Source organism: Manis pentadactyla, chromosome 5, assembly GCF_030020395.1.
Source record: "Manis pentadactyla isolate mManPen7 chromosome 5, mManPen7.hap1, whole genome shotgun sequence".
In the NCBI taxonomy this organism is placed as follows: Eukaryota; Metazoa; Chordata; class Mammalia; order Pholidota; family Manidae; genus Manis; species Manis pentadactyla.
Window position 1 is genome coordinate 138,758,375 of NC_080023.1, and position 18,628 is coordinate 138,777,002.

Sequence of the window (18,628 nt, forward strand, 5' to 3'; positions counted from 1 at the left end):
TGCATAGCTGTTAATGGCCAGTTATTGGTCATGCAATGGCAGATACCTAGAGGTGAGGGATCTTATTCTCCCCTAACCGCAGGTCAACATGTTTCCCTTTCATAGTAAAACTTCCCAAAGACTTACTTAAAGAATCTTTCTGCTTCCTTATTTCTCACCCACCCCTTTGCCCAGTAGAAGCTGGCATCTGTTCCCACACTGCCTCCAAAACTGCTCTCTACAAGGCCACCAGTGATGGCCAAGCTGCTCAGTTGAATGGGCCCTTCTCTGCCTTCATTTTTGCTCACACAGCAGCCTTCAGTAGGGGGGCTCTGCCCTTACGGTGCTCTCCTCCCTCGCTTTCCATGCCGTGCTCTTGGTTCTCCTCCCACCACTGTTCATGACATTTTGGTCTCAGTTGCTGATGCATTGATTACTTTCTTGCTCACCACCTTCACTTCTCAAATTCTGCATGTCCAATTTAGATCCACTGACATACACACCCATCCCCCCATATACCTGAAGTTATCTTTGACTTCTCACTTTTCAATTCTGCAATCTGATCCATCAGCACATCCTGCTGGCTGTGTCAGAATGGTGTCTTCCATCTATTCCCAACCCTGGGCCATGTCCATTCATCTCTTGCCTGGATTATTTTCTTATAAAACCTTCTAACATGTCTGCACCCTTCCCAGCCATTCTCCACAGACCAGCGACATCATTCAAAATTTCTTTGATGGCTTCTTCATTGCTGATCTTACAACAGCCACGTTCTCTTAAGCCCCCACCCTCTTCTGAAAGTTCATAGACAACTTTCTACCCTACACAGTTCTCCAGTCTCTTTTCTGTGCTTTCGTCAAGCCAAAGTCCTTCCCACCTCAAGGCTTTGGTACTTGAGATTCCGTCAGCCTGACCTGCTCTCCCCCTAGTTCTTTTGAGAGCTGGCCCTTTCTTCTTATTCCCCACCTTGACAGTTAAGTGTTACTTTTCCACCAACTCCTTCCTTGGCCACCCTCTCTTAGTAGGTACCCCCAGGCATTCCCTATCTTTAATCCTGTTTATATCCTTCTAAGCACCTGTCACTACCCATAATAATGACTTTATTTATGAATTACTTATTTTCAATCTCCACTTCTAGAACATAAGCTTGTTTTCTTTGAATCTCCAGTGTCCAGGCTCAGTGTTTGCACAGAATAATCACGCAACATGTAGGTGCTGAATGAATGAATGGAGTTGTGGAATGCTTACTCTATGGTCAAGGCCATGCTTTACACTTATAGGTACATTTTTCATTTTCCTGACTACAGTCTGGTTGCTCTGAAATTAAAGAGACACAATTTCTGTTTATTTAATTTCCTTTCAGCTCCTGTAACAACCTAACAGTAATGTTGCAGAGTCTGGGTATTTTAGATGTACATTTGCTCCACTTCTCTTTGGCAAAACAGGACCATGAAAACTCTTCAAGATGTTCAAGAATGGGGGTGGTACATCTTCAAGAAAGAGGACTTGGCAGAGGAAAGCAGTCAACCTGGAATGAATAGCATGATCTTGGCCAAGTCCTTTCATTTCTCTAGGTTTTGGATTCCTCATGCCTGGAATGAGAAGTTGGGACTCAGTTTTCCAGGTTTCTCACCAACAAAAATATTTCAGGATTTGGTGACTGTCTGCAACCTGCCTTCTAAGCAGAGCACCTCACTGTGGTTGTACGAGTGGTACAGAGCTCTGGTTCAACCAAGGGAGCAGGGTAGTGACCATGCCTGCAGCCACAGGCCATGACCCCTGTATACACGAGCACCTGCCATGTGCCCATGTATCCTGACAACACCAAAGGCACTCCACTTAGATGTTAGGACCAAGACACAGAACCCTCCAGAGACACAGCCAGGGCAATTCTTCTGCCAACATCTACCTTTCCTCAGACCTCAATGGGGAAAACCAAAGATGGTCCCCTTATGTCACTCAAGGCTGAACACGTGGGGTTTTGTGAGTGCTGTTTTCCTTTCAAAGACAGTCTCTATAGCCTACAGACAGCTCCTGACATTCAGGCAGCCTTCATCTCACTGGCAGGTTTCCACAGAGTTTCTGTTTACATTGCATCCTAAGTGGCATGAAGAACTCCAACCCAAGGAAGAACAGACACATACCGGAGTGCTCAGAGTTAAGTACATTGAGTTCCTGATGTGAGCAATCTTGCAGCAACTATTCAGAGTCCAGAGGAGAGATGCAGCCTCCTTAGGTAGACAGCAGCTCTTTAAAGCTGTAGTTCTGTCTCTTCGTTTTCCCTTCTGGTCACATCCCTGCCCTCAGTTCACAATAGGGTGGTGGCAATTGCACTCTTGGCCCCACAGCACACAATTCTTACCTTATTTTGGGCCACATCATACATTGGTTGAGTTCGCTGGGTCTGGGCAGGACTGCTTTCCTTCTTTTCTTCCCTGTTTTCACCATTTATGAACAAATTTAAGGCTGGGTACTTTGACATTCATTTTCATTTTTTTTCCAGAGCTTAGCATTGGGCCAGGCCTTGGAGAAAAGCAGCAAAGAGAACCACTGTGGGGCCTGGGAACAACACTGGGCTTCACTTCAGGGCAATGGGGCCAAGAGGGGGAACATACGTCTGTCAGAGGTATGTTCTGAGAAGCCCAGAGCTCATTATTTCCACCTGCCCCTCAATATTTAGAGTCATCCCCCTTGGGATTCCATGGCCTCTCCAAATATTTCTAGTTTCTTCCAGCCAATGCTTGTTCTCATTTATAGGTGAGATTTATCTCATTTCACAGATGTCTTCTGGAGTGTTTTGCCTCCATCAGAATCTCAGCAGGAAAATCACAGCTCTTTCACACAGTAGGTGTATCTTCCTGAATGGGCCAGTGAGCAGAATAGAAAGGGAAGGATCAGTACTTAGCTTTTTTTCAGCAAAGTGTGGAGCGCTGAACCTTCATCAAGAGTAATGGATTAAACAGAAGTGGAAGCTACAAGCCAGGATGACTTGGCCACTCTTTAAAATGTCTTATCCCATTTGGGCTGACTCAGTGATGTAGTAAGTGACTGTGAAAAGCTCATTCTAGATTGTTGTTTTGAGAAGGCTGGTACTTTTGAGTGCAGATGCTTCTCACACCTCAAGGTAAGCCAGAGACATCCTCTATAAGTAATTTTACTTGTGTACAGTAGAACCATTTTTCCTTTTAGAAAGGTAATAATGTTCATTTTCTGGTAGTCATAAAAACAACTCTGTTCTGTCCTTATTCAGTTCTAATACCTATAAATGCTAATAGCTCTCTGAGATTTCTACACCAGGGCTATGTGAAGGAATGCTGTCCTCGTGGATATTGGGGGACTACATATAACTGATCCAGGAGCTTAGTTTTGGCCTCAGTTCTTAAAAAATGTTTACTCCACTAAGGGCAGCCCCTGATAAGTTAATGAGTAATGGGACATGAACTGTGCCACTCTGCCTGATTTCAGTGGGTTGGCCCTCTGGTTTGAAGTCAGTCGCCTCTCATTACTTTCCCAAGACCTTGCAGAGCCTAGGGAAAGGGCTGGAGTATAAAAATATAACTTACTCAGTCCAAAAAAATCTCCATGTTGAATAGAAGGCTCTCAGACCAGGGGCTAGACTTTTAAGACTAGGCATATGTAACCACAGTGATGGAATGCCCATCTCACAGTGCTCTCAAAGGTATTCTTTTAAAAAAATTCTAAGTTATTGCTTCTCTTTATTGTACACAATGTCCTATAAAGAAGATATATGTCCACAATTGAACTTTGAAAGGGGACCATGGGGCCCTTTCCATTTAAATGGAATGAAGTCAAGCAGTAAATTTGCTGGTCATTCTTTTCATATGGACTCTATCTTAGCCAGCAGTTGGTCTTTGATGTGGTAACAATAGCATTGGGCCACAGAGGCAAAGGAAGATCCCCGTACACCGAAACGAGTCCAACGCTCATTAAAATTTGGAGACCAGTCTGCAGGGTAGCGCCCATGAGGAGCACAGAGAGTGGACTCCTGGGCTGTGGGTTGCCCTTCCCAGGGAAAAGTGGCCATCACCTCTACACAATCCACCCAGCCTGCTGCATTCGTTATTATATTTTTAATTGGAGTATGATATACATACAGAAAAACGCACATACATAATCATCCAGCTCAATGAGAATTCACAAACTGAATATATCTGTTTAACAAACAAACACTCAGATCAAGAAAAGAACATGACCAGCACCCCACCTGGCCCCCTTCCCCTCCCTTCTGGTCACTTCGACAAGGATAACCAGCATTCTCTCTCCCAACAGCATAGCTTAGTTTTTTCTAGTTATTTTTACATAAACAATTATCTAGCACGTACTCACATGGGCCTGGCTTCTTTCACTCAACATTACATTTGCAAAGTTGTACATGTTGGGAATAGGTGTGTTTGTTCCTTTCCAGTGTGTGCACTTACTGTCTTATCCCTTCTACTGTTGATGGGAATTTTGAGTGTTTCCAGTTTGGGGCTATTTTAAATAATGCTGCTATGAGCATTCCTTTTCAAGTCTTTGCAAGCATAGATGAATACATTTCTGTGGAGTATATACCAAGGGTGGGATTGCTGGGTTAGAAGGAATGTATATATTCTGTTTTAGTAGTTATTTTGGAAGAACAATTTTCCAAAGCATTCGTATCAGTTCACATGCTCTGTAGGTGTTCCACATTCCTGCCAACACTTGATGTCTTCAGGTTTTTTTTTTCCTTCTCATTTTGCTGTTCTAGTGGGATACTAGAGTCATTTCACATTTTTTTAAAGTTATTTTTTTTCTGTCAATTTTAGCTATGCCCAGTCCCTGTGGCAATCACCAAATTAATAAGCTATTAAGACAGTTGAAATGAGACTGGTCCTGACTTTAGGAGAAGGGAGAGGGCACTGCAGATCATACCTGAAGTAGGAGACACAGCCTATCAAAACAAGGATGACATTCACGGGGAGTAGAGGGCAGTGAGGGACTTTGGAAGAAGAACAGAAAAAGACTTGAGAACCAGAGCAGACCACAAACTGATTAGACATTAGCAATGTAATGCCATAACGGAAAAAGGAAATATGATATTCTTTTCAACTATGGGAAACATTTAAAAAAACTCTGGCCACTTGCTCCTCAGAAGACCTTGAGGAAATGGACTTTGTGTCACACTGAGGAAAGGCAAGATCTCACTGGTCACAAGGAAGAAATTCTTCTGCTAAGTGACAGTAATTACAAAGTAGAATCAATAGCTCACAGAGCTTGTGCAACTCCTGTTCCCAGACATGTCCTGTTTCTCTTGTTATGTCTGGGAAAGTAAGGTAGAAAAAGGGTGTCCCTCCATCTGGGAAAGCAGTTGCAGGCTTAAATTGTTAAAGCTCTATGAGTGATGAATAACACATTTGTGGGCACAGCTCCATCCCTGCCATGGTGCACAGGATTTTTATGCAGTGAAACTGCACAAGGGCAACCATTTAGAAGGAAGATGGAAAGAGATGGACATGCATTTCTTGACTCAGAAACAACCTTTGGTGGGTGGAATCCTGTGCTAACAGAGCAATCCATGGCTTTTGAAGCTCTAATTTCTCAGAGACAGGGGCCTTTGGGCCCCACCCTTCCCCTTGGCCCACTCTGGCCCAGAGCAAGCTGAGCTGCTCCACAACACAGCCCAAGGTGATGCTTGAGTCCCATTGGAAATGTTCAGCACATCCATCTGGCATTTGCTTCCTGGGATGTGGCCACATGGTGGATGGGTGGGGAGAGGGACTCAGTTTAACCAGGAGACCAGCTGCTTTCTCAGTCTCTTCTTTTGAGCTGCCTGCTCTTTCCTTTCCTTCTCCCATGTGGGAAAAGCCAAGAATAGCCCTTTTAGAAGCATCACTGATTGGAATGAGGCAGAATGTGTGTCAGCCACATGAAGCCAGCCTGGACTGCACGAGTTCTGTGAGATGTTTCCCTTCACATGAGGTGCTCAGAACAATCCGATGTTAAACCAGCCTAATCCTCATCCTCATGGTTGAAGATGAAATTCAAAAGTTGATAGAATTATCCCACTAGGATGTCTATTCTTGGATAAAAAAAAAATGAAATGCAGAGAGCTGAAGTGACTTGCCCAAGGTCACACAGCACTGTGATACCAATACCCATGCACTGAGCCTTTCCTGCACACCAGGGTGGTCCTTACAACATTATAAACACCCAGTGATGTAGCTATTATTACTCCATTTTACTGAACAGGATGCAGAAGCACAGAGAAGTATGAGATTTTTGCCCAAGGGCACACGTTGTAATTGAGAAGCAGAAGGAGAACTGAAATAAAGCCAAAGCCCATACCTTTGGCCACTCTGTTGAGCCTTGTGACTAGTTCCGGCTGATGCGATGCTCACAGATGTGATCTAAACAAGGGCCCAGTGTGCTTGTCCATTGGGCTCGCCTCCGCTTTCTGTGCTTTTTCATCCCCAGGAGAGAAATACATGGTAGGTAGCCTAATGGTTGCAGAAATATGCGAGACACATGGAAGAAACCAGACCCAACACACAGCTTGGGGCCTAGCCTGCCCAGACCTACTGAATCCCAGCTGACCCACAGGCCCATGAGCATACAAATACATGCGTACTGTTACAGGCCACTGAGTTTTGGGGTAGTATGCTATGCAGTAGTTGAGCAATAACTAAATAACACCTGACCTGTACTGAGTGCTTTCTGGGACTTGCAACTTGCAAGAAAAGCATGTATCTCAACCAGTGCTTCTTAAAACCGCATGGTGCATATGATTAACCAAGGGCCCATTTAACCTCTGTTAAATTGCAGATCCTGATTCAGGTGGGGCCTGAGATTCTCATCGTCTAATGAGCTCCTCTGAGATGCTGCTGCAGTTCCACGGACCACACTCTGGGTGCAAGAGTGGGTGCAGAAGTCACCCAAGCATCTCATCTGTACTTCTGGGTCACAGCTGCACACGGTCAGCACTAGGCCGTGAATGGGCCACCTTCTGTGTAAGGGAAGGGCAGCCCCTGCCCTCCAATCAGAGTCCTGTGTGGGTTTCTAATACTCTGTGCTCTCCTCGTGTCCAGTGTGTCCAGGAGGTCAGCTCATGTTAACATTTACTCAGTCCATTTCCTGGGCTATGGATTAGAACACCTAATGAGATCTCCTTTTTAAAATGTTTGCCCTCTCTACTTCCTGGAATTTGAAGGTTCCCAGCAATAAACCTGGCTTCCAATTCATTTTGGGCTCATAACCAATACCAGATTTCCAAGTCACAATGTAATTGAGTCCCCAGGCAAGAGATACAAAATCTATTTCTGGTTTTCTTCATTTCCAGTCAGGCAGACACAGGGGCAAGGTGAAGGGAGCATTGGCCAGCAGCTAGAGGAAGCCAGGTTTTCTTTTGGGGACACTTTTCCAACTTGTTTTCTTGTCTAACACATAATTCTCCTTCCAGCATCACCATGACTACCATCACCTGATGAATTGAGCTTCTGTACTTTGGGCATCCTGAAAAGACAGGAGAATTCTTTCCAAGGAGACAATACCATCTCTTCTTCCTTTAGTCTTTCATGGTGTGTTGGTAGTTCACACACCAATGCTTTAGCTGTAGGTAGATACCACCTTGGGACTCAACTTCTAAATTCTCTGAAATTTTCCAGCGGTGTCCCTGGATTGTTGCAAATCCTAAAAACGCTATGTGAGTGCCTTAAACAGACTGCCACAATTTTCTAACAAGCCAAATATACACTACCATATGATCCAGCCACTCTGCTCCTAAGTATTCACATAGAGAAATGAAAGCATATGTTTGTGCAAAGACTTGTATCCAAATGTTCATAGCATCTTTATTTTAATGGGCCCAAATTGAGAGCAACCTAAATGTGTTTCACTGAGTGAATGGATAAGCATATTGTGTATGTATACAATGGAATACTAATTGGCAGAAAAAGATCAAACTCTTTATGCACAAACAACATGGATGAATCTTAACCTTATTATGGTGAGCAAAGAGGCTCTGTATGATTCTACTTACACAAAAGTTCAAGAAATGCAAAAACTAATTTATAGTGACAGAGGGTAGATCAGTGGTGGCCTGGAGATTGCTGGAGAATGAGGGAGGAAGGAAAAAGGAAGCTTTTGGAGATGGCAGATTTACTCGTTATCCTGATGGTGGTGATGGTTTCACAGGTGTCAAAATTTGTCAGATTGTTCCCTTTAAATATGTACAGTTCATTGTACATCACTTACATCTCAATAAAGCTGTATTGAAAAAAGTAATAAACTGCCACTTTCTCCCGGATTCTCCCCATTGCCATCTCCAAGAGGGGGCTGGGAGTCAAGGCATGGACAGCCTATCTGGGTGCCTGTGGTCTATGACATCATTTCCAGCTTCCCTGCATCCTTCATATGGATTCTAGCCACACCTTGTTACTTTTGCAAATAGAAATGTGGTGTCCAGCCAGAAGCAGCTTATGGCAGGTCACTTCTATTAAACATCTGGGGATTGGGGTGCCCCAAATTGTGCATCTGGTTGCCCAAGGCCCCAAACTTGAATACAGAACTCTCTTATTCTATTGGCCCTACAGCACCATCCTTTCCAGTGGGGATGGGGGTGTTGCTCTCTTACAAAGGCTTATCAGCCACAGACAATGCTCTAAGCAAGATGACTCGGTTTACCAAAATGTGCATGGGTCAGACCAACAGGAAGTAGCAGTTAACCTACTGTTTTTACTTCTATTCAGCTTACAGAAACAACTTCCCAGTAACACGTGCTGGTCTGTGCTTGGGGAGTTGGTGCAAAGTTATGTTTATTAAGGCACCTTGGCCTCTGCCATTTTAGGCATTAGATGACAATCCCACACACCTTTGAGGACCTCCCACTGTCACTCATCCTCCCACCTAAAACGGCAAACAAACACGGGATCAGGCTCTCAGGAGAAAGACCAATTTTCTCTCTAAACACCGGCAATCTGCCGACTTTGCCTAGCCCTGACCTTTCTCTTTCCTACAATTTTGGAATTCCCCTTTCCCCAGCTACTCTGGGAGGGCATGGTGTAGCCTGATTCCGTTGCTGTGCACAGCGCATCCCTTTCTGATGCTAACGCATTTCAACTTTTTAGCAACCACAAGCAGCAGCAGGTGCCTCAGGGAACCTGCCCTGGGCCTTTTCTACACCATTGCTACCTAGAGAAGTGATCACTCCCATGACTAGTGTCTGTCTGAGGAGTGCTTCATTTAGTTTGGGTTCTCCCAGAAGCAAACCTGAAGACAAAGAGCAAGTAGAATATTTAGGAGGTGCCAGCAGGAAGAGGAAGGGAAAGAAAGACAGAGAGGGAAAAGAGACATAAGGTTATGTTACCAATCCAGTGACCACTGCGGGCAGTGAGCACTTAGTCCAAAGAGGAACACTGGGCCAGCACACTGCATTTATTAGCACTGCACTCCTCTCTGGACTGATATGCCACAAAAAGAAATTAAGTTATATATATTTTTTTATGTTCATGGCTTCTTAGGAAATTCTTATGGGAGTATAGACAAGGTTTAAATAAAATTCAACATGAGATTTTTTTAAAATAACACTTTCCCTTGCTATTTCTTGAAACTCACACCATATAATTCTGGGCATTAAATTGATGCTCTGTCCCATTCCCTAAATAATCTCCTGCCTTTTGGGAGATGAGTACAGACAGAGGGACACCCTTAGTTGCCACTGCAGACAGGGGCTTCATCACCATCCTTTTCTTTATAAATCATAAAATCCTGAGCCCAGAGTTGTAGAAGAAAGCTGTTCTCAGAAGTTGAGAAATAGGACACTAATGAGAAACACCCACTAAAATGTTTCAAAATAGGACAATGAAGACAAGTGTACAAAACTGAGATAATCAAATTTGGAGAAGACAAAGGAACTACTAAATGATAATCTTCAAGTTCTAAATGAGATGTTTCTTGAAAAGTGACTGAAAAGTGGGAAGGGGCAAACATGAAATTAAGATGCAGCATAAAAGACTTAAAGACTTTACACATCAGAGTAAAAATGTTCCAGTATTGACGGTTGTTAAAAAATACTTGTATGACGTATGGAAGGTGGCTGTGGGGTTCTTTCCTTTGGAGACTTTAAAACACCAATAAATTCTTCTTTACAGAATGGACAGTTCTCATGACTTCTGAAGGTGTCCCCAAACTCAAAGATAAATGCCTTTTGGGACATGGCTGGAAGAGAATGAATGAATGGAGAGCACAAATAATAGAACTTGCTTCTGGTTTGTATACAGGAAACTAAAATTAAGAAATAAAATGACAGTGTTTCAGTTCAGGGTGGTGGACTAAGAAATTTAATTTGTTTCTTTTCCTTCTCCAAATTCTACTGGAAAGGTAGATGAAATATCCACAACAGAAGTGGGAAACTCAGAGGGGGACACCTTCAAGGGAAGGAATCATTTCTGGTCGATATGAAACAAATGGTAAGCAACTAAAAGCAGAATATTAAAGGGCTGAGAAAGTGAAAGAAAGACCTTTAGAAAAGTGAGTTTCTTTACAGGAATTCCCATGATAGTATTAAGAACAAACTGTGTAGTTTGTACTAGTAGGTACATACTCACAAGAAATAAAAACATATGTCCACAGGAAATCTTGTACAAGAATGTTAAGGTCTTATTTATTCTATCCAAAGCACTGGAAACAACCCATATATCCATCAATGGGGGAATGGATAAATAAATTGTGGTACAGTCATACAGTAGAATACCACTCAACCTAAAGAAGAAAAATCTACTTTATTACATTGAAGAGCCTGATATTATTTCTCTGCAGGTAACTTTTTTTTTAAAGTGGAATTGTTTAGGATTGTTCTTTATTCATAATGTTCAGAAATGTTAACAGGTTTTGTTTAGGTTTAGGGCTTTAGTTGTTAGTCTTGTTTAGCACTTCGTGGACCCTTTCAATCTGTAACCCCAAGTCTGTCTTCAGTGTGAGGAAATTTCTTTAGTAATTTGCTTATTTTCAATATCCTTATAGTCTCCTTCCAGAACTCCTATGAGAGTTTGAAACTAATATTGGGATTTCAAGATCTATCTTCCCTGTCTCCTTTTTTTCTCATATTTTTTATTTTTCTCTTCATGTTTTGCTAACATGTCTTATGTCTTGGCTCAAGTTTCCAGCATTTGCAACCCCAGTGCGAGCTGCATGGGTAATCCTAGTAAGACCAGCAGAAGAACCACCCAGCTGAGCCCAGAGCAAGTTACTGACAAACTCATGAGCAAATAAAATGGTGGTTGTTTAAGCCATTAAGTTCTGGGGTAGTTTGTTAAGTAGGGATAGCTAAGTGGGACAGTTACCCATAGTTTATGAAGAATCTCAAAAATAAGATGGGCAGGCAAGTCACAAAACAAGAAACACAATGGCTGTTGACCTGAACCAGCGGTGGAGGAGTCTTGCTGACACCTGGAAGAATTGGGCTCTACCATTAGCCTGCCTGGGACCAAATCCTGGCCTTGCCCCCCCTACAGCTGTGTGGTCTTGGGAACGTTACTCAAATCTCTCCAGGTGTCAATTTCCTCATTTGTGAAATGTGTCTATAAATACTATCTATCTCATAGGGTCATTATAAGGAGTCTTACTTGTATTACGGAACAAATAAAGTTGCTTTTGCTCCTCCTGCTATGAATAACTCATATGAACTCTTGATTCTGAAGCAGTGAGTACAGGAGCTAGCTGTTTTACTGAAGAGTAGCAGAGGGATAAAAAGGGGGAAACTGCTAATAAAGATGACAGTTGAGAGACAGAGAACAGACATGTAGCTACATTTCAGAGTTTGGTCTGTTTTAATGGCATTGTAAATAAGCAATTGGATGTTTTATAATACTTGCTTATATCTCACTGTCTTACAGTAAAATAGCTTTACTATTTAAAATGTGCAGAAATTCATGGTTGTAAATCTGACTGAGATTTAGTAGAGAAGCCCTCATTTGAATTTCAAGGAAAAGAGATAGCATTATTATTACTATTTTTAGTACCTGTTTATTCTCTATTTTGGCATGTTCTGTCTTCCATACTGCTTTTATTTTATGTAATTTTTTCTTACTACCATCAATTAAAAACATACCAAAGAACTAATCTGAGGATCTGATCAACATGAGACAAGTTTATTTAAAGAGGAGGTAAGATTTCATTCAAAAGTGAAAAGAATTGATGTTTCCATGAATTTTTATGCAGTTGTTGCAGACAACTATATAATGTCTTATCAGGTACTTTAAAATAATGAAAACAGTAAAGAAACTAACATCATTATTTTTATGAGCCACATAACCAATAGAGATAATGTGCTCAAAGCATTTTACTGCTACTCTATACGAGTGTACCTACAGCACAGGAACAGTTATAGTAAAAAAAAATGTATTCCCTAGCATGCTGGAACTACCCCAAAAATTATGTTAGATCATGTTTTTATATAAGCATCTGTTTATGTATATATAAAATGTATCAATGTGTGTATATATATATGTATATATATATACACACATATGTTCATATTTGACACAATAAGACTGCCAAGATATGTTTGAAAATGAAAGTTGTTAAAGGGCTTTCTTCTCTCTTACAGCCAGCATGATGACTTTACCAAGAACTCAAAATACAAGTATTCTTCAAAGATTTTTACACTCTACAATACCAAAAAACAAAGGAGCTTTTGAATGCAACCTTGGGCAAGTTACCCACCACCAGTTTTTCTCATTTGAATCAGGGATAATGATGTGCCCAATATATGAGACTTTATTAATATATGTAAAGTGCTAACAGTGCCTGTTGTTGTTCTATTATTTTATTGGGTGCCCTTGATATGTCAAAACCACCAGATCTTAAATAAGGATGTGTCTCTTTTTAAGTGATCTGAAATACACTACAGTTTGGGCAAATCAACCTACCACTGTGTATTTCTGACTCCAATTTCATAGTTCGGAATGTTTTAAGCTGAGATAACAAAAAATAATGTAGTATAAGGATTGATCAATTTTCTGGTTGCAAAGAATGATTTTAGAAACTTAAGATACATCACAGAGCCAACAAATCTGGATGGACTTTTAAGACAGGTTAAAAAAATGTCCGGTAAACAAAAAGAATGTAGTGTCCAGAGTTTGGTTTTCAAAGGCACCTGCTACTAGCCAATTCAGTTTCCCAGGCCTGAAGAAGACAGACCAATAAATGTCTTTTGCAGACCTCCTGACTTGGCAGAACATTCCCTCTCCAACTGAGTTATAATACTTTTGGAGAGTCAGAGAGCCAGAGAAAAAACTTTAGTCAGGAAGAATATAAAACTTTTATAATAACAAATTACAAAAAGGAGTAAAATTATGAACTAAACTGTTAAACTCATCATTCTGCCTGGATAAGTGGCATTGAGTGGCCAGAATAACTGAGTATTATTACAAGATATGCCGAAGCTGGTGGATTAGCAGCTGTTTGGAAGCCTAGATATTTCTAGGAGCATTACTCTTTCAAAATTCCCCATTTCTCCTGCCCCCTTGGGGCAGCCCAAAGGCCCCTTTGAGAATTTAATCCACTTCCCTTTTACAGTTGCCACTTCCACCAGCTGCTTCTCTCATTACCTTATGGTTCAGGCAGAAAAGGCTGACCCCCAGGTTATTCTAATGATAGCACACACCTCATAAAGAAATCTGCCAAATTTACTTTTCCATAGAACATCAATTTTACAACTTTTCATGAGCCCATGAGGAAAGAAAGCATCATATATAAAATATGACTTCCAGAAATCTTGAAGACATTAAGAATTATTCCTACAACATTAGACTGCCAGGTGTACTATGATCTATAGAATGGCAGTATCTTCAATTTCCCCAAAGGAATCCTGTCAGTCTGACACTGTACCTGTTTGCCCACTGAGAAGATGATAGGGCTCCACAAAGTTAGGACATTTTCAGAAATGTCCCTCATTTAAAAGAAACCTAGGCTCTGCGGTGTATACTTTTCCATTTACGGTTTTGCATTTGTGTGCAAGGATCACCTTAGTTTAGTTCATAACAGCCTGGCAGAAAGAAAACTGGGTGTAATTAAATAAGAGTTTGGAATGTGTGAACTTCAGCAAGTTTCTTAACGTCTGTGTGCCTCAGTTTTTGCATCTGTAAAGGGGGGATATTAACAGTATAGTACCTCATTAAATCAATTAAATTTTGGAGAGCACCTAAAACAGTTGCAAGTAGAAAGCACTATGGAAATATCTAATTATTTCTTTAACAGTAGAGGTTTTTTTTTCAATAAATTACATAAAAATGCAAAACATGAACTAGCAAGGGCAATGACTGTGAAGCCTTCTGGGAACAATGAATAATGCTTATCTTGACAGTGCAGAGTAAAGGATTTTAGAGGGGATGGTTTTAGGAGGAGATTTAAGGAGCCAGAGATTTCTCACTGCTTCCTGGGAAAATCTCTGCTCACTGCTACCCAGGCCCCAAATTGACAGTTGTCACACCCTTAGACTAAAGGAAAAGCGCTTTCCAAGACAGCAGCAGGGAATCCCTACCTGGACAATCTTTAATACTGAAACCAGAATTCACCTTGGGTCTGACGCACTTCCCCCTCCCCAGTCGCGACTCCCTCTCCTACCTTGTCTGTATCCCATTCCAAAGCGACCTTTGACAGCAGCAGAACGCTGGGAAGAAGTGTTTGCTGTACGTTTCAAAGCCCCAGGTGACCCTGGCCCTAAGCAAGACAGGTGGCTCGACTCCGTGAATCCTTATGGTTGGGGAGGGACAGTGAAGGCACGTGGACCTCTTGGGCGAATATAGGCTGTCTGGCCATTCTCGGGGGGAATTATTCCCTGACTTTTGGCGTTGCTTTCTTAAGGGGCAGGCTCACCGGGATTCTTTCCTCCCAACCCAGTTTGGGGATATTACCCTATAGGTATAATACGCTTCCCTGTCCCCCCAGAGTAACGTTACTCAGCCTCCAAAGGGCAACCTAAGACTGGAAGCGCCCCAAAGCAAGTAAGGACTCCACACTTCCTCCGCGCGCCCCAAGCTCCGCACCCCCCAGGAACCTGGCCTGTGACAGACCGGAGGAGAGCTTCTGGCCGACCTCGAGGTCGTCTTCGGCCTCCAGGCACCCCCGCAAAACCGCTGCGCAGACAGCGGCAGCTCAGCAGGGCGGGGCGGCGGTCGCCCTCGCGAGGCTCCGGCGCCGGCTCCGCACCCCGCCTCCCGCGCCCGCGCCCTCCCCGGCGGCGCACTCACCTGCACCGCGGTCCGGGTGGCGTTGCCCGCGGCCGCGTCGGGCGCGTCGGCGGCTCCCGAGCCGCGCAGCACGGTGATGTGCAGCGTGAGCAGGAGCAGCCCCAGGAGCAGCAGCAGCTCGGCCGCCAGGCGCACCATCCTCTTGAGGCGCGCGGCTTTAGGACCCGGCGCGGCGGGCGGCGGGGGAGGCGGAGTTGGAGCCCGGGAGCCCGGCGGCGCGGCTCCCGCCTCGGCCCCCGCCGCGGCCCCGCTCCCCGGGCCCGTGGGGCTGGCGCTGGGCGCGGCGGGGCACGCCTGGCCGGGGGAGCAGGAGCCGCTGCCGCCGCCGCCGCACCACGGCGGAGCCACGGCGGGGCCGTCCAAGCTGGCTGTGGAGCAAACCCCGGCGCTCCCCGGCGGCGGCGGCGGCGGCGACGGGGGGCTGCCCGGGACCCGGGCCGGGCCGGGGGCCACCCTGCGGGCAGGGGGCAGCGGGGGCGGCGGCGGGGCGGGCGCAGCCGAGCCCCCGAGCGCACATGGGCGCCCCAGATGTGACCGCGGCGCCGCAGCTGGAGCGGGAGCGGCCGCCAGAGGAGCGCGGGGAGGAGGAAGAGGAGGAGAAGGAGGAGGAGGAGAATGAGGAGGAGGGCTTCAGTGGCGGCCCGGAGTTACCTCCACGCTTGGCTCCCCCGCCCTTGCCGCCCGGAGCCACTCACCCGACGAGCCACCTCCCCTCCTCCCTGCCCTCCTTCGGGCCGCGGGCCGCGCCGCCCTGCCGCCGAGCCCTAGGGTGAGCCGGCTCCAGATGGGGGCCCCAGGTACACGCGGGCTGTCACTGTCTGTTGGTGACCCAGGTGCCCCTCCGGGGTCCGTGTCCGCCTGCCGTACTGTGCCAAGTGCGCACCGCCGCTGCCGAGGTCTCTGTGGCCGGCGAGGGCAGAGCCCTTGTGCGTGCTGAGGCTGGGGCTGTGAGTAGGTGGGGGTGCCTGGATGAGTTTAGAAACCTTTATTGACAAAGTGGAGTTGGGAGTTTTGGTGACGGAGAACGGAGAGGGCGCAGAACCAGCCAGGTGGCTGTCTGAAACTGTGCGCGTGTTCCTGAAGCTGGCGTGCGTGTGTATAAGGGGGAAGATAAAGTGTCGTTCCAGAAGGCTCTTGACACTTGCTCCTGGACGGTGGGCCGCCAGCAACCTGAGGACCGCAGCTTACGCTCCCGCGGCACCTGGTAGAGACTGCGAAGGGAGGCGAGTCCTGTCCGCTGGGCGTCGGTCTGGCCAAGCGCGCAGGTGTCGCGGTGGAAAGTTGTAGGGGCGGGGTGCCTGCGGCTCAGGAGCGCAGAACGGAGGTGGGGCACTGGGCGTAAATTTCAGCTCATGCAGTCGCGTGTCGTAGGGCTCATCCCGGAGGCGCCTGTCCCGGAGGGGACCTGGGGGCTGCCGTCGCACAGCCACTGCTGGGCCACCGCCTCATGACTGCTCTGCAGCCTCCGGCTCCCGCGCTCCGCTCATGCCTTGCAGGGAGCAGCTGGTGAACGGAAGGGCTCTGGGGTCGAGCAGAGGGCGCGGGATCCTCGCCTCGGATGCCAGAGCGAACTGCGTCAGGTGGTGGGCTCAGATTGCCGCAGTAGCACCGTGCGCTTCCCTCCCTCCAGATGTGGCCCTAGCTTCCGCGGTCCCCGAGTGGCTCGGAGTGGCGAGAGTACTGGAAGGCTGGGCCCTTTATACTGCGCATTCTCCGCCTACCACCCGGTTTCCTCCTTCCCCCTTCTGGTGAGCCCGCCCACCCTTCCTTCCCAGAGAGCAGAGCCCTCAGCCTAGGCGTCCGCCCATGTCTGTTTCTCAAATTTCCAAGCCCATTTCGCGTCCTGGACTCCAGAGCCCCCGGCATGCATCCTCCCGATTTTCCCTTGGTGACTTAAGTTAAATAAACAAACCTTTCTCGCCGGCACGTCCTTTCGCCCCGTGCCCGGTGTCTGCCCTCCACCTCCCGGTCCTACCAGTTGAAGATTCTTAAATCAGGTACCTTTCGAATTCACATCTGTACGCAAGGCAGCTCAGCCAAGTCTCACCCAAATTAAGACAAGAAACACTTTAATCATTCTGAAAGTTCCTTAGGTCACCGTGACATTTTGCATAATTTAAATAGCGCTGTTAAGGTATGTGGAGCTTACTTGAATTGTATCAGGAAAAGCAGGGCTGGTTGTGGCTTTAGAGATGCCTTGAACATCTTTAAAATTGTAACCAGCCTTAGCATCTTATTAATAAGTCTGCAGTTGTTTATAAAGCACTCTATATCTTTTCCTTTTCAGTTATTTTTTGGGAAGGGGTGAGGTGGGGGGAGGAAAGGGCGATGATTAGAGGGTGTGCTTGTTTCGGGGGTTTAGGCAGCATGTCCTGTCAGGCATTTATGGCCATCTCCAGGCTCTAAAATGCCAAGAATTGTCAACTGAAGCGCTGGGGGAGAATTTGAAACAATAGATGTTCCGCGGTTCAGATGGGAGATCAAAGAGGGGATCCCAGCAGCTTTCAGATCCCACGAGGATCCTCCAGTGCGTTTTCTAATTAGAATCGCTTAGAAAGGGAGGAGGACGGAAAGAATCAGCAAATGAACGGATAATATAAATTGAGATAGAAAAATAAAATCTTGCAGCCAGAGAGAGTTTAAGGCTTGCTCTGACCCCCAGTTGTGCCAGATTGTGATGTGGGTGCAAAAGGGACAAATGACTTTCTTATTGCCTGAGGCAGGCTGGTCTAAATTAGAATCCAGGCGCTGCTGTGTCCTGCGTTTTCATCACACACAGTCCCCACATGTGAGCCTCAGCTGCCTCTCCTCCCATCTAAAATGAACATTTTTCGATCCTAAGGAAAAAAAAAAGTTAAAAAAAAGCATGGAAAGAAATCCTTGCGGCGAGTGTAAATTCTTGTAAATTTGTAAAGGGAGAGTTGGAGATCAAAGTCTTTGTAAAATGTTGTAAAAATTGTAAATTGAATTTTGGGGACAACAGTCTTTATAAAATAGTGAACAAATGTATCAATGAATCCTATTAAAATCCTTTCATGCTGTGAGATCCAAATTCCAGGTGAGTTTATGTTCTAGTAGGCACATATAACTAGCATTGATAAATATGCTCTGTGACTAAAGTTGCCAAATAAGGCTGCTAGCAGTGCTCTGCTTTTGAGGAGTTAGGGAAAACTGGATTACAATTTTTGATGAAAAGGATTTACAAATTTAATGGCCCAAACAAATTAAGGTTTAAGCACACAGCTGATCAAAGTTTTAAAACGCCTACCTTCTTATTCAGAGTTCCCATAGCACCTTACATATTTTTTGATAATCTTAGTATGCCCTAGTGGAATGTGTCTGTTTGCATGTCTGCCTTCCCACCAAACCTCCCCATCACCTTTATGGTGGAACATTGCCCAGCATACATCCCCTCCCCTCCTCCA

At 45.3% G+C, this 18,628-nt stretch overlaps 1 protein-coding gene across 3 annotated transcripts in view; it reads right to left on the reverse strand.

Annotated features, from left to right (window-relative positions):
• Nucleotides 1-15,614, reverse strand: part of ISM1 (isthmin 1) — a 64,982-nt gene extending 49,368 nt beyond the window's left edge. For all 3 annotated transcript variants that reach the window (XM_057502719.1, XM_036892197.2, XM_057502718.1), the window contains exon 1: nt 15,204-15,614. In XM_057502719.1, the coding sequence (XP_057358702.1) occupies nt 15,204-15,341 (138 nt within the window). In that variant the 5' untranslated portion in view covers nt 15,342-15,614. The remainder of the gene's footprint in view (nt 1-15,203) is intronic.
• Nucleotides 15,615-18,628: the final 3,014 nt, after the last annotated feature.